We start from the raw sequence: 25857 nt of genomic DNA, 5'->3' as shown, positions 1-25857 counted from the left end.
GGGGAAAGTGGGCAACTTGTGTTTGGTGATTGGCTTCACTTCACTTAGTCACTGCAGAAAATGGTCACTGCAAAAGGAGGCACTTCTAGATAGAAGCCATAGCATCAGGATCAGTGCAGAGGACTCTTTTTTTATTGTGAATTCTAGGGCTGGAGGGGGCGAGTGTGTGTCTCTGGCCTCTACACAGGAAAAGCAGAGTCAAAATTTCATGGCAACACGCAAAGCCATTGGCTCTGGAGGTGAAGTGGGGACAATAAATACTTACAAAAGGGGCCCAGGTTATCAGGAACACAAAGACAGCAACGTAAGAGGTAGCATGGGGTTTGGAGGGCAAGGGGCCTCACATTATATCTCAGGCAGAGCCGACAGCTCAAAATATCACTATATTGGAATCTCGCCCGAGTGGGCCAAATTTCAACTGGGCAATAACTTCACAAAAACTTCACATTCAAAATGGGTGGGGAAATAACGGGTTCTTTCTCTAAATGTGGAGTCAAACTGCTGCAATTTGAGGCTCTGTTAGACACAATTGCAAGCATCATGATTACAGTGATTTAGCAACGCCATCCATCTGGTGAAATTTACACCTCATTGGCAGCTTCAAGAGTGCACATCAAGACTAGTACATTATGTGCACTAATTGTTTCCTGTTCACAAAAGCAGAAATTGCTGGAGAAACCTAGCAGGTCTGGCAGCATCTTGAACATAGAATAGTACAGCACAGTACAAGCCCTTCAGCCCTCAATGTTGTGCCAACCTTTTATCCTACTCGAAGATCAAACTAACCTACATATCCTTCATTTTACTATCATTCAAGTTCCTTTCCAAAAGTCGCTTAAATGTCCCTAATATATCTGACTCCACTACCACAGCTGGCAGTGCATTCCATGCACCCACACACTCTGTGTAAAGAATCTACCTCTGACATCTCCTCTAAACCTTCCTCCAATCACCTTAAAATTAGGCCTGCTTGTGATAGTCAGAGACTTTTTCTCAGGACAGAAATGGCTATCACTTTACCTATGCCTCTCATCATCTGTGGACAAACAGGGCTCACAAACTGAGTCCAGTGACGCTACTTCAGAACTCCTTGTCATGTCAGCTAAGCAAATGTAATCAGACAAATGTACATAGCATCACTTGAACTTTTCAAATCAGAAACATATTCTACACGTTGCTAAGACAGCACCTTTCAGCAATCTTCAGAATTCAACTATAGAAAAGACTTCTATTCATTAGTGTTCCAGTTATCTGTGACCATCAATGCCAGATGTTGAAAGTGAGCTCCAGATATCCTCGGACTTGCCATGATGCATACATAGTGGAGGCAGGAATTTGCCTCCTTTCAAAGTCCTCAGGCCATATGAGTGGCTGCTGAGAGACAAGAGCTGCCCACTCCAAACAAGGACAATGAACCCTTCACGAAACACTCAGACTAATACAGAGCAAAGATACAGCATTGTCCATGCTTCCACTAGAGAGATTGTGGAACAGACTAGAAGCCACCTTAAAACAAGGTTTCAAAACTGAGACTGCTCCACTGTGGACTCTTCCAATCCTTGACCGGACTTAACCACCAAAACTGCATATTGTGACCAAGTCAATAATTGATAAGACCATGTGATTGTTCAATTGAAAATTGAATTTTTGGTAAATTCTTTTTGGAAATTAAATTGTATTCACTTTGCCCTCAATTGTTCATTTTTCTGAGTGGGCACTGTTACAAAATGGTGTTACACTTCTTGAAAGTTTTAACCAATCAAGAAGTATGATAAAAAGTACTAATCCATTCAAACTTTCTTCATAGCAACAATTCTCCATTCCTTAGAATATCTCCATAAGTCTCCTTTGTACATTCTCCAGTGTGACCACACTGTGACCAGAATTGTAGGTTTTAGTCTCGAGGAGATTTTTCTCCTTGACCTTAAAGACTATGCTTCATTTCTGGAAAGTTTGTTTCCTTAACTACCTTTATTTATCTATCTTGTTATCTCTAGGGATTTGAAGACATAGGCCTCAGGGCCTCTCTGTTCCTATAGGCAGCTCTATATCCTACCATTTATTGGGCATTCCCTTGCCTAATTTGCCTTCCGAAATGCATTATTTCACAGGTTTAATTTAATTTACCACATTCTGGCCTTCCTTACCAGTCTATTGACAGGTTCCCCACAGTTTATAGCATTGTAGTACAAAGCAGTTTATCTTCTGATTTACCAGGTATTATTTGGGACAATTATTTACTTTCATTCAAAGCATGAATTCCAAACTAAAGCAGTAGAGTTCAATAGCTTGATGTTTAAAATAGACATTAATGCCACTTTAGCAACTGTTATAAATAATTGATTTAATATTGATCTGCAGTTCGCTTGGACTGCAGATCAATATTATAATTTATAATCTTATTTAGAAATCCACTTTGGCACTGGGATCAATTCAGTGATCAGGTCAGTGAACTGCAGGTGTAGACAATAGCTAGCACAGGTATGTGTCATATTAGTGCTACTTTAAATACCTAGCTACCTGCTGTTATATAAATTTGAACACCTGAAAATCATTTTGCTGGTCAACAATGGTCAACCATTTATAATAGATGGCCATCTGTGATATACTCTGCTCTGCACATTTGCCTATAATGGTACCATTTACATATGTGTCAATATTTACTGCTGATGCTGCACAGAGAGCTGTCATTCACTGAAGCTTGTTATTTCTTTTCTTGCAATTTCGCCTTCCGCACCAATAATGAAGGCACTGACTCAATATGGGGTGTATCTGAGCTGGCATCCAGAGCATCGATGAATTCTCATGAGAGAAAAAACTATAGTGTAGATTGAACTTGTCACCAAGCATAAAATTGGAAATATAACTCAATTCTATACTAGCAATTGGCAATGCTAGGTTTATATTTGGACAGTTAGTTAAAAAAAATCTGTCTGTGAATTTGAAGAATCGATTTGATTATGGGGCATCAAGCAAAATATTGGCTCAGTACTATACAATGAATTACAGCTACATATATGCCCCACTTTCTACTGCCTTTTCACAGCAGATTTGCTGTTATGGACAGTGACTTTTTTTCATGCTCAAGAATGATAGCTAGCTCACCATAAACAATAATCAATATTGTGTTAATAGATGTATGTAGATGTCATAAAACAAGCTGATTCAATATCTGCTCTCACTTTTTGAGCAAACAGAAGTGCACAATCATCTACTACATGTGTTCCCTCATCAAGATGCACATTTTACAATTTGTACTCCATTAAGGATAATGTGTGGCGTAAGGTACTCTACGCTTGGTGCAGATACCCACTGTGAAGAACGTAAGGAAGTATCACTCTCCTATACTCACATTCATATGTGCGAGTCCATTTTTCAAGCCAATACTTTTTTTCTTGTGTACATGTTGAAAGACCATTATTTGGCTCACATACAATGACAAAAAAAACTGCAAGTGCTGGAATCCAAAGTAGATAGGCAGGAGGCTGGAAGAACACAGCAAGCCAGGCAGCATCAGGGGTGGAGAAGTTGACATTTCGGATGAAATACTTCAGCAGTTTACTTTGATACACAGGCAAGATTCTCTAACTTCCTGTCACGATGAAGAAATACAAGCAGCAGGAGATACCATTTCTGATTGTAAAGTGCTGAGCATCAAGAAAGAGTATGTGCTGGAGGTGTGGTGCAAAAGACCAGGAGGACCCCTGCAAAGGAATGAAATTGAGGGGAAACAATTGACAATTAATTGTTCAACAGGAGAATTTATTAGGTTTCAGTTTAAGAAATGAGTTTCATGGGAGATGGTGGCATTGCTGACAGTCTTTTCAAGTTACTGACTTTACTGAATGATAAATGAAAGGGATGTGCTAAACTTTTCAATTAGTTTACACAGAATAACCAAACCTAAAATCAATTAGACTTGGCATGAACGGGCACGGGGCCAGATAAAGTAAGTAAATGGAAAAGACATCAGCTGAAAAAATGAGCAAAGCTGTTCAACAAACTGTGTCACAGCTTGCACATGTTACCAGTTCTGAAGCTTCACTCTCATTGCAGTCTGTTGAAACATCCAAAGTCAATTCCAATGAAAATCAATGCAAGCTAATTGTTTTACAATAGCTGAATTGACACTTATTATTCCTTCAAATTTGCTGCATAAACCTATCATTTGGCAGTAACTGCACAGTAACAAAGTGGTCTTGCTTATCTGTGCTTGCCTGCAGGTGAAAATGAAATAACTCAATCCCAAATGGAAAAGCTTCATGGCCATTTATGATTGCCTTGATCATATCCCACTAATGGGGACCACCCAACTTGCCATCCTCTAAGCTCTCATATTAGGTCCTTTTGTTCATCATTCCATCTCAAGTACTATATCCATTGTGAAATCTGGAGATATCAGCCTCTCCTCAAGAATATCCTTAGCTCCACTGTCCTTGCAAATGATCAGCCCAAAACTCCGATTCTTCACCGAAGTTCTTGGGTGTGTTATCTTCAAAATCTGTGACATTCTTTCAATAAACTCCACAGTTGATTCCCTCCCATCAGCTTTCCGTCCCTGTCTCATTAAAGACACAAAAGGACAGTCTGACTGTGATTAAAGATGGCTGTTCCTTCCTTGTTCTCCTGTCAGTCACTTTTGATCCAGTTAATCAAACCATCTCCCTCTCAAAACCTCTTCATATTTAGGTGAGACTGCACCAGACTCAGTCACTCTTATCCAGTTATATCCAGAAAATCACTTGCTACATTCTCTTTTTAATCTCACACTATTTCATCTAATATCCTGTTTACTACTGCTTGTGGCATGTGCCATCGCTGCCAGAATGGGGTACAGGATAGGGGAGTTTGAGATAGTTCTCTGTCACCTTTGTCAAGACTATGTACATAGGATTATGGAGGTTCATGATATATTCTGATTCTTATTTGGAGTCTTGGGTGCTAAGATGGACATAACTATATAAACTAAATTTAATTCATATTTCTGTACATTGAGCGTTGAGAGGGGAGATGTGGTTTATTTTCTGAATTTTGAGACTGGTGATGATTGCTTGGAAATTTGTTCAAATGCCTTGAAATAAGACTTCTAAAATTCTTTGAAGTGAACAACTCAAGGCTTGGAAACAAAGGTAAACGAGCTTCCGCCAATATCCTGTGTCACGGGTAGACAGATACACTTAACAAGTTCTTTTAAAAAAGGCAGAGCCATCCAAAAAGTCAGAGATGTTTTTTTGAGAGAGGGGAACATGCAGGGAGAAAAAAAGGATCTTTCACAGAATCACTGTCATTTAGCAGTCTCCAAAATACTCAAGGCAGGAGAAAAGAACTCATGCATGGCTCAATGTCAATAAGAAAATTATTCCAAGAGACTGTGAATGAGGAGTTTAAGGAACCTATGTTAAGAAATAAGTGAGCTCCATTAGCAGTTCAAGGACCTCTGCAAAAGTAATTAATTCAGGAAATTACTATCAAATGAAAACAGAAATTTGCTGAATAAACATTGAGAAAGGAATTTTAAAGTGGAAGCAGGGTCACAGCTCACTGAGGGTCGAGTATCTGTAAGGTTATTGCTGAGGCTAAGATATTGAATCATTGGACACAATCTATTTTTTGCCAGTTTCATTGAGAGTCATAGAAGGTTTCTCTCTGTGGGACCTGGTGTATTTTCTTGCCACATCATACCAAACTTTCCTAACTAATGACCTACACTACCACTTCTCGTCCGACGCTAGCCACATTCTACCACTCGCAATATCCAGAACAACTCACCATTGCTGGATATCGGGAAAGGGGTCAACAGCGCTGGCACTGATGTCATCTTTAAAAGACTAATAAGCACCTGGACATGCACTAACAGTCTGGAATTGTGGTCAGGGACCTGGAGGTCCTTCCAGGATAAGTCAAGTCCAAGACTGCCACCCAGGTAAGTACAGTCTCAGCTGTCTGGTGGAATGCTCAGTACTATAAGAAGTTAAATGACATTCTCCACTTTGCCAGCAATCAGTGCAAGTAGCTTTCTCACCAGTACCTCATACTTATTCTTGTTGCTGTATCCACCTTCCACACAGGCTCATGCTGTACCACTTTCAATATTGCCTAAAGTATCCTCCCTCATTTGTTCTCATCCACCTTAGCCTCAATGCCATTAACCCTGCATACCCTCAGCATTGCCAAACATCTACCAAAAAGCAGCAGTTATGCCATCTACTTTAATATCCAAGTGTCATTACCAGAGAAGGCAAGATACCAACATGGGGCTGTTCACCATTGTGGAGGAGAGGATGTTGGTTCTGTCTGCCCTATGCAGCCCATGGACTGGTATCAGAGGCTATCCTTAACTTATTGTGCTGGGACCCCTGACTTGACTGAGGACTGTTGACAGCCATGACAAGCTTCCAGATTTTACATCGGTGCCGTAAGGCATTGCAACAAAATGTAAGGTGTGTGATTCTATCCGAGTTACTATAATTTATTTTGGATTTCTGGATTTTGAATAAGTGGCAAATAGTTTTTTTTCTAACTAACTGTGAACAGATTAAATGATTAACTTGAAAGTTGTTCTGTAGCCATAAAGATTTGTTTTAAAATAAAAGCAAATTTGAGAAAAAAACATTTTTAAAGGCTCATGGGAATTTGCTTATATTGGTCGAGTTTTACAAACACATAGTAAACAAGGCAGTGCATTAGTCTTCAGTTCGAAGGTTGAGGAAAAGATATTTTTAGCTTATGAGAAACCACCATTACCTAGACAATTTTTCAGTTTCAGGATTTTCAGAAACCTTGGCTGAAGCTGGATGTAAAAGCCATTTCTCTTCATGAAATAAGATGCTTTAGTACTGTTTAAAAATAGAGCAACAGGTCAGGCAGCATCCAAGGAGCAGGAGAATCGAAGTTTTGGGCATGAGCCCTTCTTCAGGAATGTCCAAGAAGCAGGAGAATTGACGTTTCGGGCATGAGCCCTTCTTCAGGAATCAATGCCCGAAACGTCAATTCTCCTGCTCCTTGGATGCTGCCTGACCTGCTGCGCTTTTCCAGCAACACATTTTCAGCTCTGATCTGCAGCATCTGCAGTCCTCACTTTCTCCTACTGTTTAGAAATAGGTTAGCTCAATGTGATCAGTTTAATTTGAAAGTCCCAGATTGAAGTGCTTGCTGAAATCCCTGAAGGCATTATTTGAAGCTGAGAAAGCTCAGTTGTCTGAAGACTCAAGGAAGACGCAATCAAATTCTTAAGGTGGGAAACTGAAGCCAAAGCTAAATCAAACCCTATGTGTGATAGTCAAGGGAATTATCTGTAGTGTTCGAGTATCAGAAAGGGGTGCCATTGCAATTAACGAGATTAAAGCTTACTTTGTGTTTGTGTTGTGGTACCAAGTAACATGTGCTGTATGTAAATAGTTTGGTACATCTATTTTATCTTGATTTTGTTATGTAATAAACAATAGTTTCAGGTTAAGACCAAAATCAGTACCATTGTGTTGTGTTTCCATGAAAACCACATTATTAAAATAATGACAAGACGACATCAAGCCAGCCGATTTTAACCTTAGAATCTGCCTGGTCTGCTCCTAAGATCAGCTGGGATCAGAACATGAGCCCGGTTGGCACAGATCCCACTTGCATAGATGGGAGGTTGGCACTCTTCTATTACTGGATTAGAGTGGTGCTGGAAAAGCACAGCAGATCAGGCAGCATCCAAGGAGCAGGAAAATCAATGTTTCGGGCATAAGCCCTTTTTAAGGAACTTGCTGTACTTTTCCAGCACCACTCTAATCCAGACTCTGATTTTCAGCATCTGCAGTTCTTGTTTTTACCTACTCTTCTATTACGTTGACTTCTTCTGACTGCATTCTCACCAATGGCCACCACTTCTGGTGGTGGTGATGAGACTGTTGAGCTGCCACTCATCTCATTGGCTGACAGACACCACTTGTCCTTTCAATGAATGGTAGCTTCAGATGGCAATTGATTAATTGTCAAACACCCACAAACACAGCCCTCAAAGGGTTGAACCTGTGTGCCGCTCTCAGGACCTCACTGGAAAACTAAAATTTAGACCAGTCTATCTGGAAATGGGTCAGCAATCAATGATCATACAGTAGGCTCTACTTTGTGAAGTTTGGATGGTAGAAGCAAAGATACCACAGATATGTTCAAAAAAGTATGAAAATTATTGGCTACCTTGAACGAAGTAAAGGTCTACATCTTCAAAGCTTTCTTATAGCCAATAGCATCGGGAAACGTTGCTTCTTCGAAAAGCTTAGAGGCATCAATTTGTGAAAATGGTGGGTGTAATCCAATTATCTGAAGTCTAATTTTTTCATGTACAACTGTCAATGGCTGTGACATTTACCTGGACTATTCTTGTCTGTGTTCCCTTGACAAGGTGCAGCAAGACCTAATCAAGGACTAACACAGCTGTCATGAATTTCTCAACAGCTGCTCCATGTCACCAGGTGAGCAGGCTGGATGATTTGTTTTCCACATCTGTAAAGCTTTGCAAGCAAACAAGTGGCTGTTGGCTCCATAATAACACATTCTAAATTCCAAACCAAAAGGAGATCCTCTCTTTTGCAAGACATGACTGGATAGTCACACAGCCTCTCAACAATCATGCCAGCAAATAAAAAGGAGAATTAAAAAAAACTTGTAGCAGTCCAATCCTGAATATTCATTAATTAACTTTCCCTTGTTATTCCTCCAGTAGAGATGCTTGATAATTTTCTAATAACAAGCAAAATGAATAGGCAAGTTCTTTCCAAATCTGCTTATAAATCTACAGCTTACTGCTGTCCAACAGTTAGTAAAGGGACATTTCTTAAGCGATTTTCCTCCTTTTAAAAAAAAATTGCAATTAATAGCCCGGAACAAAAGAACGGAAAGTGATCTTACTTTCAAACCAATTCCAATTTATTTCCTCCACATTTTCACCTTGCACAACACTCATTTTGCTGAATATTTTGCTAGCTTTCAATGCAAGATAGCACGCACAGTAATCTGGGAAAAATAACCAACTTTGCTGTTAAAAATAAAACCGCTCATTATTTGCAGCATGAAGGAAAAAATGTAATGGCAACATTTTAAACTTCCTCAAGAGACAAGGCAGCGTAAAATTACCAGAATTCCTGCAGTGGTCAGCAGAGAAATCAAAATAACATTTATTCAGCTGTATAAATAGAAATCCCATAGCATTGTGCATTGCAAATCTATACACTCATAAATAAGTAGATATTGCTAAACAGTGGGTAATCAATACATTATAAATTGTTAAATCAATTAAATATGTGTATTTCTACTTCCTGTGACTGGTAGGTCGAGGATGGTGGCTTGGTCTGAATTAGTCTTGGTACTGAGGACATCTATATACCTGATGACTCCATGCTGATACAACTATTGGCTGGTGCAACTGTGTATATTATTAGGATACCCTCTCTGTCCAGTTGTGTGTGCGAGGAAGCTGGAAGGCAAGCTGATCAAAATAATACATGGGACCTTAGGTTGAGGACAATTAGCCCTAATGTGGTGTCAGTGCTGCAGGAAAAATACTCAATAGCACTTCATAGATGCTAATCAGAAAATTATTCTGGAATTAGATTTTAGGAATGGTCTTCGAAGATTGCCAGGCAGATAAATTTATTGGTAGGAATAGAGAACGCAGGTGCATTAGGTCTACAGTTGTTTCATAAAAAGATCAAAGAAACAATTCAACACTAATTTAAATGGCAAAATATAATGCTAACATATGTTAAATAACATTGACAAAGCCATGAACACAAGGAATCACAGATATTACTTGTAGGGAGTCACAAGTAAAAGAGATTCGAAGAAAAGTGTTCTAAATTGTAAAGAACGTTGAAAAGCTAAATCCTATTTCCACAGATTGATGAAATGGCTCTCTTGTCTGTGATGTTGTGGTAGATGTTGAAGAGGTTTGTAATTTGGCTCATCTCTTTCTCAATCGTGTTCTTATTAAGTTAGTGCTGTACAGGTATTACTCTTGCCTGCCTTTTAGAATAATTTCCCTTTCACTTGTACTTCAAACTAAAAGCTAATCATATGATGATGGAAGCAAACATTGTGCTTCTTCTCAATTTTCTGATACAATAATGTTTGATAATTCAATGAATATTGTCAACATTCCATTCACGTTGACTTAGCAGCCAGGGATGTGTGTTATATCACCATATGGAGTAGCTAGACTCATCTGTCTTTAACTTCCAAGTATCTAAGTCATACAGATTTCAAAGACCGCAACAAGCAAAGAAAATGTTTCAATGCATCCTGGTTGGCCTCCAACCTTCCACCCTATATTAACTTGAGCTCCATTCAAGTTTGGCCGGCTTCAATGTATGTCGGCCTAAAAGTGAACAGCATCTCATTTTTAAAATTCTCATTCCCGCTTTTAATTCCTTCATTGATCTGTCCCTCCTTGTCTTTGTAGCCTCCTTCAGCTCAACAAGAACTCTGCACTCTCAAATTCTGACTCCTGTACATTTCTGATTTGGATTGCTTCCCCACTGCCTGCTGTGCTTTCAGCAGCCGAGAGTGAAAGTGTTTCTCCAAATCTCCTCTGCTCCAAATCTCCTCTGCTCCAAATCTTTCTCCTTCTTTCGGACATGAATCAAAACCTCTCTTTGTCCAATCTTCTGGTCATTTGCCTGAATATCTGTTTATTTGGCTGTGTAACACTTATAAAGTCATAGAGTCATAAGGATGTACAGCATGGAAAAACAGACCCTTCGGTCCAACTCATCCATGCTGACCAGGTATTCTAACCTAATCTAGTCCCATTTGCCAGAACTTAACCCATATCCCTCCAAACCCTTCCTCCTCTGTAATATGGACATTTTTCAAGATGTCACCAGCTACTTCCTCGCATTCTATATTTTCCATGTCCTTCTCCGCAGTAAACACTGATGCAAAATACTCGTTTAGGATCTCCCCCATCTCCTGCGGCTTCACACGTAGGCTGCCTTACTGATCTTTGAGGGGCCCTATTCTATCCTTTGTTACCCTTTTGTCCTTAATGTATTTATAAAATTCTCCTCAACCCTATTTGCCAAAGCTATCTCATGTCCCCTTTTTATCCTCCTAATTTCCCTCTTAAGTGTACTCCTACTACTTTTATACTCTTCTAAGGATTCTCTCAATCTCTCCTGTCTATACCTGACATATGCTTCCTTCTTTTTCTGAGCCAATACCTCAATTTCTCTCGTCATCCAGCATTCTCTATACCTACCAGCCTTTCCTTTCACCCTAACAGGAACATACTGTCTCTGGATTCTCGTTATCTCATTTCTGAAGGCTTCCCATTTTCCAGCCGTCCCTTTACCTGCGAGCTTTTGAAAGTCCCCAGCCAGCTTTTGAAAGTTCTTGCCTCATACCATCAAAATTGGCCTTTCTCCAATTTAGAACCTCAACTCTTAGATCCGGTGTATCCTTTTCCATCACTATTTTTAATCAAATAGAATTATGGCCGCTGGCCCCAAAGTGCTCCGCCATTTACACCTCAGTCACCTGCTCGGCGTCATTTCCCAAGAGTAGGTCAAGTTTTGCACTTTTTCTAGTAGGTACATCCATTACTTCTACAAAGCCTTTTTGAATATTTTATTTCTTTAAAGGCACTACATAAATGCTCCTGTGAAGTACCATGCAACACTTCATTACATTTCCTCTGTCTCTTCAGTTACCTCAAGTCCTTTAAGAGACTCAATGAGGGTTTCCCTAACAGAAAATTTGACAACATTCACATTTAAAAACACTTGAGTACTTTTAAAATAATATTCAAGCATCAATTAATCTCATTTGCATTGAGATAACATCTTTCGGCTATCAGTTGATATCAATGGTACTGAAGAGCAATCACATGGCTGTAATCTCATACTCCCAGTGGTTTTCAAATGACATCATTTGTCACTAATTGGGACCAAATGGAATATTACAGCATTCAAGAATTTGCCATTGGGACAAATTGATTTCCTCTCACTGGCCACACTAACTAAAGAGAAACATAGGTTTAAGGTGAAAGGGGACCGAGTGAAAAGGGACCTAAAAAATAATATGCTATTTTAATTTGCATTAATTCAAAGACCGGTCCTAATAGCAGCTTTCTTTTAAACCAACTAGTGGCTTTACAGATTTTCTGTGATAGCTCCATTATTATTTTCATTCTCCTTTCAGACTCAGTTGTTCTGAGCAGCTGAATGATATGCCTTTCCCACTCCTGGGTATAGACGGAGTACCAGGCCGGGCACTCAGAGTATGCACAGATCAACTGGCAGAGGTCTTCTAGGACATCTTCAACCTCGGTCTGCAGCAGGCCACTGTCCCTGCCTGTTTTCAAGAGAGGCAGCATCATCCCTGTGCCTAAGAAGGCTCATGCAGCATGTCTCAATGACTACTGCCCAGTGGCATTAACTTTGGTGGTCATGAAGTACTTTAAATGGCTGGTCATGGCATTAATCAACTCCAGCCTCCCCACTACTCTTGACCCACTCCAATTTGCGTAAATCGGGCCAACAGATCCATGTCAGGTGCCATATCACTTGTCCTTCACTCCTCCCTGGAACATCTTGACACCAAGAACAGCTTCATATGGAAGGATCCGACTCATTGACTACAGTTCAGCCTTCAACACTATTATCCCCTTTAGACTGATTACTAAACTTAGTGATCGCGAATTAAGCCCCACTCTCTCCAACTGGATTCTCAGTTTTGTGACCCACAGGCCACACAATCAGTGAAGATTGGGAACAATATTTCATCATCATCGATACTCAACACTGGAGCCCCCCAGGAGTGCATATTCATTCCCCTACTGTACTCACTGTACACCCATGACTGCTTCACCAAATACCAGACTAATGCCATTTATAAGTTCGCTGATGACATCACCATAGTCAGTCGAATTGCAGATGGCAATGAAACAGACTACAGATGGGAGGTGGAAGACCTAGAAAAATGGTGCACTGAGATCAACCTAGCTCTCCATGCTGGCAAGACCAAGGAACTCATTGACTTTCGGCGGGATGTTACTCATGCCCCCCTACACATTAACAGCACAGAGGTGGAACGAATGGAGAGTGTCAAGCTCCTGGGAGTGGTCATCCACAACAAGTTTCTTGGACTCTTCATGTGGACACACTGGTTACAAAGGCCCAACAACATCTCTTCTTCCTCAGGCAGCTGAGGAAATTCGGCATGACGGCGAATACCCTTGCCAACGTTATAGGTGTGCCATCGAGAGCATTATGTCTGGATGCATCACCACCTGGTATGGCAACTGTACCATTCAAGATTGGAGACAATCACAGAGAGTGGTGAACTCAGCCGGACAATCACAAAGGCCAACCTCACATCTGTAGAAACCATCTACCAGGCCCGCTGTCAAGGAAAGGCCGCCAGCATTCTCAAAGATCCATCCCACCCTGGCAATGTTTTTCTACCTCTAACATCGGGGAGAAGGTACAGAAGCCTGAACACAGCCAGTTTTGAAACAGTTTCTACTCTACTGTTGTTAGAATATTGAATGGACTCAAACTCTTAGCATTCGCCTATACCTGTGTTTTGGTTTTTGCCGCTATTTACGTATTATTTACTTATCTATGCGACTTAACTGTGTGATCTGCCTGTATTGCTCGCAATGCAAAGCTTTTCACTGTGCCTCGGTACATGTCATGTGACATTCCATTCCATTCAATTGATACAGGTTCCATGATTTACGAGACTTCAACTCCAAGCTGCTCCCTCACGAGTTCAATGTCTCCTCAGCTCCCAGGGAAGTGGTCAAACTGAAAGGATTTACAGGCTGATAATTGCCATGTTCGGCGATGTGTTGAATGCCTGCCTATGCAACTGACGTATCCCGCATGGACTCCAGACTACATTCAGACATGCAGACCCACATCTTGTGTGGCCATTGAGTTTTGTTCCCTCTAAGTTGCATGGAGCTCCATGCCACGTTAAAAATATTGAGAGAAAACATTGCGATTCAGCCTGAAGGTTGACTGAATATGGAACTTTCGACTCATTGCATCGCAAGATGTCTCCTTGTTTAGTTGAAAGATGTCATATTATAGTAATTTGATTATGATAATTCTTCAGCGAATTTTTAACTTATTCCTTTATCTTCCAAATTTCAACTACAAAAGACATTAATGTATACTATTAGCTATTTATTTTTTGATTATTCTATGATGTAATGCTTACCTTTTTAACTTTCGCTTCTCTTACTACCTTGTACCTAAGTTTTTTTTGTACCTGGGTAATCTTGGCACATAAGATGGTGCCATGTGTGGCAACATTATAGAGTTTTCACTGAACTTCGATACTTGAGTACACGCAACAATAAAATCCACCATCTAAAGTATACAGCATGTTCATTCAATACTTCAAATACTTCAATTTCATTGAGAAATTTGAATTTGTGTTCCAATTTTTTTGTTACATTGATACCAGAAAAATATATTTGTTTTAACATGTTGTTATTTTAACTAATTTAGCAAAGTCACAAGCATCCGGATAGATGTCCCACGTTTTTTCTTCCAAGTTTAATTTTAATGCTGCATTCTCACATCATGGGAAACTCATGTTTATTGTTTCTTGGCACTAAACTTGAGAGCTTTAAAACACTTGCCTCAGTCAAGTGTAATAGATAACAAGTAAGGTAGAATAATTAACTTACGTAAATGATGAGTCGCAATGAGGATCAATGTGATTTTTCATTCTCTGGATACAAAGATCAGTTTGAATACAAGATGTTGTGAGAACAGAACATTACTGGCTGAACCACAGTAATTTTCCACTTAATTTTGTGGCTGCTTTACTGAAAAGTGCATTTTTTAGTGCAATGACTTTAAATGAAGTTTAATAAAAAAATCACAAAACACCAGGTTATAGTCCAGCAATTTATTTGCAAATACAAGCTTTTGGAGCGCTGCTCTTTTGTCAGGTCGCTACCTGACAAAGGAGTAGTGCTCCAATCACTTGTACTTCCAAACAAACTGCTGGACTATAATCTGGTGTTGTGCTTTTTTTTTAAACTTTGTCCATCTCAGTCCAAAATCAGCACATCCACATCATGACTTTAAATGAGTCATATGCTCTTACAAAATTCTATGTGAAAGTCAGAGTTAGGTTCCTTGGGATATTTTCTTTATCTGGAGAAATTCAGCGTAAAAGTTGAAATGCTGTACAGTACATGTACAGTCCTATGGCATTCCTAACTGGAAAGATAAAAATTGCAAAACTACTAAATAGGAAACATATGCACTCCAGCACTATATACCTGCTATGCAATATTTAATCATTGTTGTATTAAATCTGCAAATGCAAGTTAGAGTTTATCAGGATCTATCAATTTGTAGAAGTTAGTCAGTGTGGAGAGTTGTCGAATCCATGCACTGACCAATGTCTGCCAATAAGCAGAACACTTCAGTACAATGCCTGGAAGGCAACTGAGAGAAGGGAGCAGATTCAATGATGAAAGGACTTGCATTAGAGCAGATGGTGAAAAGCTGAGGGGGGTTGCGGGTGCTGGTGTGGTACGGTGGCTCAGTGGTTAACCCTCCTGCCTCACAGCGCCAGCAACCTGGATTAGATCACAATCTCAAGCAATCAATAGGGTAAATAGACAAGTTCATTTCCTCTGGGGGGAGGGGGTCCAAAACTGGAGGGCATCGGTTTAAGGTGAGACGTGAAAGATTTAAAAGGGATCTAAGGGGCAAGTTTTTCATGTGTGGATGAAATCGGCTGCCAGAGGAAGTGGTGGAGGCTGGTACAATTGCAACATTTAATAGGTATCTGGATGGGTATATGAATAGGAAGGGTTCAGAGGAATATGGGCCAAATGCTGACAAATGGGACTAGATTAATTTGGGATATCTGGTTGGCATGGACGTGTTGGATGGAAGAGTCTGTTTTCCGTGCTGTGTATCCCTATGATTCTAATAGTCTGTGTGGAGTTTGCACATTCTCCCAGTGTTTGCGTGGGTTTCCTCCAGGTGTTCCGGTTTCCTCCCACAGTCCAAAGATGAACAGGTCAGGTGGATTGGCCATGCTAAATCACCCATAGTTTTCAGGGATGTGCAGGCTAGGGGGATTAGGCAGGGTAAATGCTGGGTTACAATGACAGGTAGGGGGGGGGGGGGAGGTGGTTAGTCTGGGTAGGATGTACTTTGAAGTGTTGGTGTGGAAGTGATGGGCTGAATGGCCTGCTTCCACACCGTAGGGATTCTGAGATTCAATAAGGAAGGCAGGCCAGATGAGCCAGACAAAGCCAGCGCTGGTAGAGGGGGGAGGGAAGGGTTGGAGCAAGCAACGACATTAAACCAGAAATGTAAAATGACATGAGGCGAAGCATCTTCAAGCGAGAACTTACTACCAAAAGAGTGTTCCAGTCACTCATCATCCTGCATCACAACACTTATCTGGGCTCCACCATCTGTACTAGTGCAACAGAGAAACCTCTGTGACCAAACAATGTTCCCTATGGAGAACCTGCTTCACCAGAAGAGTTGAGAGATTAGCTGAAGTCAGCACATGTATGAGCATGGAAGGAATTGGATGTTTTGATTGGGTTGAAGGAAGTAGGTTGGAAGAGACTCATGTGGAACATAAACACAGGGGTAGCTGGGAAATACTGAAAATGCTTAGCATGGGCAAGAGGCTGAAAGACAGACCAGCATCCCAACAGCATTTATTTTCTCTTAAAATAATATTTAGGCATCACTTAATAACATTGGCACTGAAATGCAATCTTTCAGCTATCAGTTGATATAAACTGTACTAAAGATCACAGCTAGTCAGTGCAATTTGACATATTCTTCCCCGTGCCCCCACACCACGTGATTCAGAGGGGGTGGGGAGGGGCATTGGTGGGTTGGCATGTGAACACAGTGGGAATCTCTGAGTAAACATGGTGCGTGAATGCTTCTCAGCAGCCTTTCTTCCTGGAGGCTGATGGAGCTCCTGAAAGCCCAGCAAACCCATCGAGCTCACACTCACCTCTATCCAAAGATCCTTCATCAATCTTCTTGCAGGCCCACAGCAATAGCCATTGTTCTCAGTGGCTCAGAGAGGCAAGATAAATGCCCTACTGCGGACTGAATTGAACAGGAGGCTCTCAACTACTTGCGTCAGCTCCTGGATTCAAATTAAGGAACATGGGACCTCCCAGAGGATGATGACATGGAGCTCAGAGTTGTTCTTCAACTTGTAAATGAGACATTCATCACCCACATTAAATCCTATAATAGGGTTGATGCCTTTTTGATGGGGAATCAACCTATAATGTTGGCTCTGTTTCCCTGACCACAGATGATATCTAACTTATTGACTACTTTATAGTTTCATTTCATCTTTCTATTATTTGCAAGACTAGCAAAGGTCTGATCAACCAATGGACCATTTCTTATAGCTACTTTGCATCTGGGCACCAAAGGGGACGTGTGAAAGGAGAAAAATGCTCTCTGTATTAAATAGTTAAAAGAAGATAAGGAAGTGAAGGTTATCAAGGAAATTCACAGTCACTCATTTGAGAGAAATATCCAAAAGACGACAATCATTTGTTATGACTAATGAGTGTTCACAGGAAGGGGAGAATATCCATGCTGATGTGATGTGCCTTGGTCTTAAGTTCTTATGCATAAATTGTGCACGGTCGAAATGAGCTTTCATATTAACCTCTGCTTTATTACAGGATTAACCAAATAAAAGTCCTGCACACTGCACTTCAGTAACTCTACCTTGTCTTGCATAGTGCTACATTAAGCAGCTTTAATTACAGTTTACAAATCCCTGATGAGATTTCTGTTCATGAGTTTTGGGATCAATCTCATGTGTTCTGTGTAAACGATCGCATTAGTGTGTTCATTTACAAATCATATTAGTCAATCAGATGGCCCTCTGCGTACTGAATCTGTGCACTGAAATGGAACTCAACATTAAGGAGTTTTGTGTTCTTTTTAAAAAAAAATCTTGCTTCATCTCTCTGATCTTGTCGGCACATCTGATTAGTGTGCAGAACCAATGAGTCACGAATAAGGACTGACAATTCAGTTAAAGTTTCACAATTGAACAAAGTACTTTATCAGGCATGCATAGGCATAAAAGGTTCCTCAGTATCTTCGTTTCAGAAATGCATAAATATGTATTCCCACCTTGTGGATACAATGCGTCAAACATATAAACCGATCTTGATGACTGCCATAACATGACGATGGTGACGATGATTAAGTTCATTGCAATAACTCATAGCTATTAGGTTATTGGCAGAATATCGTAAGTGCCAACAGCACAAAACACACAAAAGCATTTCCTTCTGATACATGCAAAGGCTACCAAGTAAACATGACAAGAGATGGTTAGAGACACATAGGAACTCTCTTTTCAAGCTAACACATTCTTCATTAAATCAATACTTCATGGGTTGATAGCTTAAGTTCTACTTTAAGTTAATATGTAACCTATTGGATAAGAACTACTTCAGTAAGAGGAACTCAGCATGCACAAGACACAAGAGAACCTGGCTGAGATGTAGGACTGCATGCTTTGATATTTATTGTCTTTGCGCTTTAGTTACCCTAAGATGTGCTTACTTTCTTTTGTTTCTCTGTGGTTCACCGAGCAAATCAACAAGCAAAACCTGGAAAACTCACCCACAGAACATCACAATGTTGTAGTGCGAGGGGTTATCTGGTAGAGGCATGGTCTGCTGCAGGCACAGTTGCTCACAACCACCATTCATCCCATCTGAGCAATCAATACCAATGTGTCTGTCATAACAGCCAGAGCCATCTTTCATCGGGCTGAGTCCCAGAGGGCACTGCAGGGAAAATAATGGGGAAGAATAGTTACAGAATGAAGAGGTGACATACTGTGCATGTAATAATCCATGAATGATAGGATCAAAAGATGCGTGCATTATGAGCAAGCAATTTTGTTAAGTAGGTGACTTTGATCCTCTGCAATACAGCTTCTCCTTTGACCACAATAACAACACACCAAAGCAATCTTTTACCCTTTTCAATTTTTTATGCAATGACCTTCATCGGTTTTAGTGTATGGTCTCAAAACATCTTTTTGATATTGTTACATCAATCAATGCCATCTGATGAGTGATACTGGGACAATTTCTGTGTAAGAAAATAGAGATCAAGTTGAAAATTAGAAGCCAATTGAAGGGTGTGGATGATACTTATTACTAAAAACTTGTACCACTTCCTCCATAAATCCTCTTTCCAGCGAGGATTTTTTGTAACATTTAAGTCTACATTTGAAATGTAAATCAAGAATGTAAACATTTGAAGTTATCCTATTTTGCAGTTAGTGCTGTTTCAGACTCCAGCCACTGGTGGGTATTTCTTCATTCTGTTTTCCACCTTTTGTGCTCACTGGCCTCCCCTGGCTGCTTGATTGACTCTTAATCCCCACCCTGACTCTTGGCAATCCCCTTAAAAGTTTAATGTCTGTCCTAAAGGTATCCTTTCTGCATTCTAGTCCTCGGTGAATGACTAACATTTAAATGTCGCACAACATCAAGTTATAGCCCAACAGGTTTACTTGGAAGTGCTAGCTTTCAGACCACTTCTCCACCATCAAGGAGCCGCGCTCTGAAAGCTAGGACTTCCAAATAAATTTGTTGGACTACAACCTGATGCTGTGTGATTTTGAACGTTGTCCATCCCAGTCCAACACCAGCACCTCCAAATCATAACATTTGAACATTCTTTCAATCCCAGGTTACATTTTTCCCAGAACCATGCTCTGGCATCATTCCCTCTCAACCACGTCCTTCAGAACTCAGATAAAGAGATAGATTGAGCCCAGACATAAGGCAGAATTTTTAACGAAGATCTTAGCTGCTGGCTGGTGAGCTGGCAAGAGACTCACAGTGCCTCTTTCTGGGAAAGCTATCACACCTGGTTCCACTTAGACTTTGTTCCCCTTCAGCAAAGAACCCTGGGATGGAATTCAGCAAAGGAGGACCAGAACCACAGAACAGTCATGTTGCAGAAGGAAACCATTCAGTTCATCATGACTGCACCAGTTCTGTTACTGAAGAACTGATAAAGAGAGACAAAAGTAGCTTATTAACTTTAACTAACAATACACAAAAATGGACTGTAAAAGCTCCTAAGCACACATAAGCAAGGGAAAGATTAGCAAAGACTAATGTGGGTCCAAAACAGGCAGCAAGAGGAGAATTTATAATGGGGAATAAAGGAAAGAGAGGGAAACTAAAATCAAAAGAATTGTGCTTTGTGGGTCTGAACATATAAATATCCTTCCAGAAGTGCTAGAAAAATATGTGATTAGTTAGAATGCAGAACTGGAAAAATGTATTCTTTTTTTTAAAAAAAGTACTGGAAAAACTTAACAGATTAAAATTTGATATTATCCCTGAACCCGAGGATCCCAGAACATGGAAAGAGAGATATTGGTTGTGTTTGTGGTAATTTTCCAAACTTGTACAGATTCTGGATTAGATCCTGCAGACTCAGGAAGCAAATGTAACCACAGTGTGATAAGAAAGGATAGAAAGAAAAAAATGAGGAACTAGAGACCTGTTCATCTCATGTCAGTAATAGGGAAAACATGAGGATCTCTTATAAAGTCTGTGACAGCTAGATACTTAGAAAATAATGATAGGACTGGCTGGAATTAAATGGATTTGTGAAAGGGAAACTGTGCATGACAAACCTGTTGGAACATTTCAGTTTGTAACTAGTTGAATAGATAGTGGGAAGGTGCACCAGATGTGGTCTATTTGCATTTTCAAAAGGCTTTCTGTAAGGTCTCACACAGGTTAATAAGCAAAATTTGAACACATAGGATACAGAAGAAAATGCTGGCACAGATGAAGATTTGGTTCACGTAGAGAGTAGGAACAAATAAGTCATCTTCAGGTTAGCTGGCTGCGACTAGTGGGGTAACATAAAGATCAGTGTTTGGGCCCCCTTACAATTTATATTTTGCATGTGGGGAGCAAATGCAATATTTACAAGTCTGCTGACAGTTGAAAACAAGGCAGAATACAAGCTGTGAAGAGGATGGAGAAGCTTCATGTCGATTTAGATAGACTAATTGGACAAAAACATGGTAAACAGAATTCAGTGTGAGAAAAATCAAGTTTTCTCAAAGTAGTATGAAAAATGAGAAATATAGAGGATTTCTTGATTGGTAAGAGTTTGGGAAATGTTGATGAGCAAAGAGACCTGCAATCTCTTGTTTATAAATCACCTTACTGCTGTTTACTGTTGTGAAGGTGCTCGCTACAATTGCATCGAACTTTAGTGGGATCATCCCTGGAGTTTTGTGTGCACTCTTGGTCTTTTCACCTTTGGAAGTATATGCACGCCACAGTGCGAGTGAAAGAATGGTTCACCAGACTACACTCTGTGATGGTAGGGTTGTCTTATGAGGACATTAGATCTGTATTCTCTGAAGTTTTAGATGGGTAAGAGGCGATTGCATTGAAGTATGAACATTGAGAGTAAGGATATTTCTTTTGGCTACAGAAATCAAGAACCCAGGAGTCACAATCTCAGAACAGAGACAGGTCAGTTTGGACTGAGAATGAGGGGGAATTTCTTCACTCAGTGGAAAATAGACTTATGAGCTCTCCACCTCAGAAGGCAGTAGAGATGGAGTCTTTCAATATTTTAAAGGCAGAGGTAGATGGATTCTTGTCAGGCAAGGATAATCAATAGTTATCAGGAATGGAGGGAATGTGAACTCCAGAAAACAAACAGATCAGCTACTTCTGCTCCTAATGTCTATGTTGTCTGCCATAAGACCATATGACAAATACCATAAGATATTGGAGCAGAATTGGAGCATTTGGCCGATCGAGTCATTTATGGCGAATAAATTTCTCAACTCCTTTTTCCTGCGTTCACCCCGTACTAATCAAAAACCTGTCTATCTCAATCCTAAACACACGCATTGACGTGGTATCCACAACCATTGGAAGCAATAAATTCCATAGTCATCACCTTCCAGCTGTAGAAATTCTCACTTAGCCCTGTTCTAAAGGGTCCGCCCTTCACTCTGAGGCTGTGCCCTTGGATCTTAGTCTCTCCTACCAGGGAAACATCTTCACCATGCCCAGTCTAGCCAAGCCTCTCGGTATTCTGTAAGTTTCAATGAAATCCGCCCTAATCCTTCTAAACTCCATCGAGTACAGACCCAGAGCTCGCTACTGCTCCTTCTACAGCAAGCCTTTCATCCCCAGGATCATTCATGTAAACATCCTCTGGGCCCCTCTAACACCAACATGTTCTCCCTTATATATAGGCCTCAAAAACTGTTCACAATAGTTATTCTTCTGTAGCCGCGAGGGTTCCATTCCTGAGCATCTCCATGAATGTTTAAATTCTATAGTGTGGAGCTCATTAAAAACAGATTAAAATATCACAGATGTGCTATTTTTGCACGTGGGTATTGATTTTTGTTGTTACTTTTTTTTTGCTGCTGATATGCAAATTCACAATTCGTGATTTCATGAAAACAGAGGATTTATTGTATTCTAAATGCAGTCTGATCACAGCCTTATGTAGCCTCAGCTGTATATCCAAGCTCTTGTATTCTAGCCCTATTGAAATGAATGCCAACATTGTATTTACATTCCTAATTGCAAATATAACCTGTATGTTAATCTTAACAGAGTCCTGAACTGGGACTCCCAAGTCTATTTGTGCTTCAGATTTCCGAAGTGCTTTCCAGTTGAGAAAATAGTCTTCGCCTCTATTCTTCCGACCAAAGTGCATCACCTCACGTTTCCCACATAGAATTCTATCTGCCACTTCTTTGTCCACTCTACCAGCATGACCAAGTCCTTCTGCAGCCTCATCACTTCCTCAACATTACCTGTCCCTCTGTCTTTGTGTCATCTGCAAATTTTGTGACAATGCCCTCTTTTCCTTCATCCAGATCACGAATGAATAATGCGAATAGGTGTGGTCCCAACACTGACCTTTTTGGACAACTCCTCGGCACTCGTGGCCATCCTGAAAAACACCCCTTTATCCCCAGTCTCTTCATTGAGCCAATCCTGATGAAGGACTTACGCTTGAAACGTCGATTCTCCTACTCCTTGGATGCAGCCTGACCTGCTGTGCTTTTCCTGCACACTCTAATCCATTATCCATGCCAGTTCCTTGCCCATAATACCAGGGGATCTGATCTGACTCAGCAGCCTCCTGTGCAGCATCTTGTCAGAGACATTCTGCAAATCCAAATAGGTCACATCCATTGCCTCTCCTTTGACTAAATGCTCATTACCTTCTCAAAGAATTCTAACAGATTTCTCAAGCATGACCTCCCCTTAAAGAAGCCGTGTTCTGAAGTAGTCCGCAATCTCAAGCTTAGTAATGCACTCTAAAATCTTACCAATGACTGAGGTCAGGCTGTCTGGCCGATAGTCTCTGGACATCCACCTCCCTCTCTTTTTAAAAGGGGTGTTATATTAATCATTTTTCAGTCCTCTGGGACCCTCGTTGATTCCAGTAACTCCTGAAAGATTGCCAATGCTGCTACAATCACCTGGGCTATCTCCTTCAGAACTCTGGGGGATGTAGTCCATCTGATCCAAGCAGTTTATCCACGGATATAACAAAGGGTAAAAATATAAAAGTGGTGCTGGCCCCACCAACCTCCTTTGTACCGAATAAAATGCCTTCCTTTGACACCAAAACCACCACAGGAAAGAGCACAAGACAGTAACCTTGGTGTGAACCCAACACGGAATAAATTTGGAGTTAATATAGTATTTTTTAAGTTAATGGATATATTAACTTGGGCCAAGTCCACAAGAACTCCATTTCTACTCATCTCAGAGAGCAGGGCTTTATTGGTGGCCAGCTGAAACACCAGACAGAGCTTTGCTTTTGCATCGTTTGAAAATAAAATGCAACCTCTGACTATGCAGCACTCTCATATTTAAAGTGAGATTTATGTCTTCACAGCCAAGACTGATACAGTCAAAACATACCACACTGCATACCCCAAAAACATGTTCTCGTACAGTAGGACATTTGAGGGTCCACTACCGGCTGGAATCTACTTGAAGTGTTTCCATATGAAATAATGGATATTGAGTGACAGATCAAAATCCGAGTAATAACCTTACATAATCACAAGTTGAAAGTGGGTAGTTCAAATAACAAACAGATTATTATACTGGAACCAACCCTCTTTATATTCATGTACATTATAAATTTGCTATGACTTATTCAGTTTTGGATTCCTGTGGCATTGGCAGCTTTCAATCATAGATTGACATTATTACTGGATATTGGTCAGGAATAATTTAATTTACTGACTGTAGAAGTCATTTATTTAAATGCTACCACTGTATAAAGAAACAAGTCAGATAATGAAAAATGAATGTACTTTAAGTGCAGAAAACAGTGTAGTCTTCCTTGTTGCCGAGGCAACCTTGTAAATTTGTTCTTATTGATGGGTTGAAAAATATATCAAGGGTAATTTAATAGGTTGAAATTAGCACTACATACAAACACAGAGCATTAGTAAAACAGTGATGTTTCCTGTGGTCGGAGGAGATATAGCTTTGTCCATGTTGGTTGCTTATTCCTGCACCAGTTCCAATACTCTTTTCATTACTCCTACTCTATCCATGGCAGTTCATTCATGTAAATGCCACAATCTGTCTCTGCATGTCTCTCATAAAATTCCCATTCCCACCCTCCCCTAATTGACACCTGCATTCCCACACCCTACTAGATGCTTCCCCCAGTTGCATTACTGCAATTCAGACAGGCTGTCGAGACAGCTTCACCTTGATAAAATGATCCTTCAAAAACCAAGCCTCCAACAAAAAACACAATTCAGGGAATCAAATTATTTCATCATGCTCCTTATATAAACAAAAACATTTCTAATTTCTCAAGACCCCAGTATTATCTTGGAGGTTTGATGACCCCAATAAGTTAAGTCACAACACAAATTGGGTTGCTCCAGTCCAACAATGGGCAATTGCAAGTAGGCACCAGTCTCACAACTTGTTACCATGTTGTGAAGTCACTCTCTTTGTGCTGTTTCAAACAGTCAGAAATGAAATATCATGGACAACAGAAATAAGCCGTGAAATAAATGATCTGGAATGAAAGTGTTTTCATTATTGCTTGGGAAACGGAATGAAACATCCCAATACAACATCCCAAGGCATTTCACTGAATCATTATAAAAGCAAAATGTCACAGTGCACCACAGGCGACATGGGAGCTTAATGGCTAGCACTGCGGCTTCACGGCATCAAAGACCCAGGTTCAATTCCATGCGCAGGTGACTGTCTGTGTGGAGTTTGCACATTCTCCCCGTGTCTGCATGGGTTTCCAACGGATGCTCCAGTTCCCTCCCACAGTCCAAAGATGTGCAGGGTAGGTGGATTGGCCATGCTAAATTGCCAATAGCGTACTGGGTTGTGCTGGTTCGGTGAGTGAACCATGATAAATGCTAGAGTACAGGAATAGGGTAGGGGTGAGAGAGCATGTGTGGGATGCTCTTCAAAGTGGACCCAATAGGCTGAATGGCCTGTTTCCACATTGTCTGGATTCTAAGAGGTACATGAGATATTAAGGCAGATCACCAAAATCCCAATCAAAGAATTAGTTTTATGGAGGTATGTGAAAGGAGAAAAATCAACTACTAGTGATGCAGAGGTTTAAGAGGGAATTACAGAATGTTGGGTTGAGGCATCTGAATGCAATGTCATCAGCAGTGTTCATGTGATAAAAGTTGGAAGAATGATCGTATGTCTGAGTGGTGGTGCTGGAGATGAATGCAGGGATAGGCAGGTTAAGCTTATGGAGGAAGTGGAAAACAATGCTAAAAATT

General features: G+C 40.4%; 1 protein-coding gene across 1 annotated transcript in view; it reads right to left on the bottom strand.

The window, feature by feature from the left end:
* astn1 (astrotactin 1) overlaps positions 1-25857 on the bottom strand; it is a 2207527-nt gene that overhangs the window by 803933 nt on the left and 1377737 nt on the right. The window contains exon 12 of the mRNA XM_043700015.2: positions 18657-18823. Within this exon, the coding sequence (XP_043555950.2) occupies positions 18657-18823 (167 nt within the window). The remainder of the gene's footprint in view (positions 1-18656; positions 18824-25857) is intronic.

Source organism: Chiloscyllium plagiosum, unplaced genomic scaffold, assembly GCF_037043375.1.
Source record: "Chiloscyllium plagiosum isolate Xiang-an unplaced genomic scaffold, Cpla_swu_hap1 HiC_scaffold_9, whole genome shotgun sequence".
Classification (NCBI taxonomy): domain Eukaryota; kingdom Metazoa; phylum Chordata; class Chondrichthyes; order Orectolobiformes; family Hemiscylliidae; genus Chiloscyllium; species Chiloscyllium plagiosum.
The sequence above is the reverse complement of the archived record's forward strand: the minus strand, read 5'-3'. Positions and strand labels throughout refer to the sequence as shown.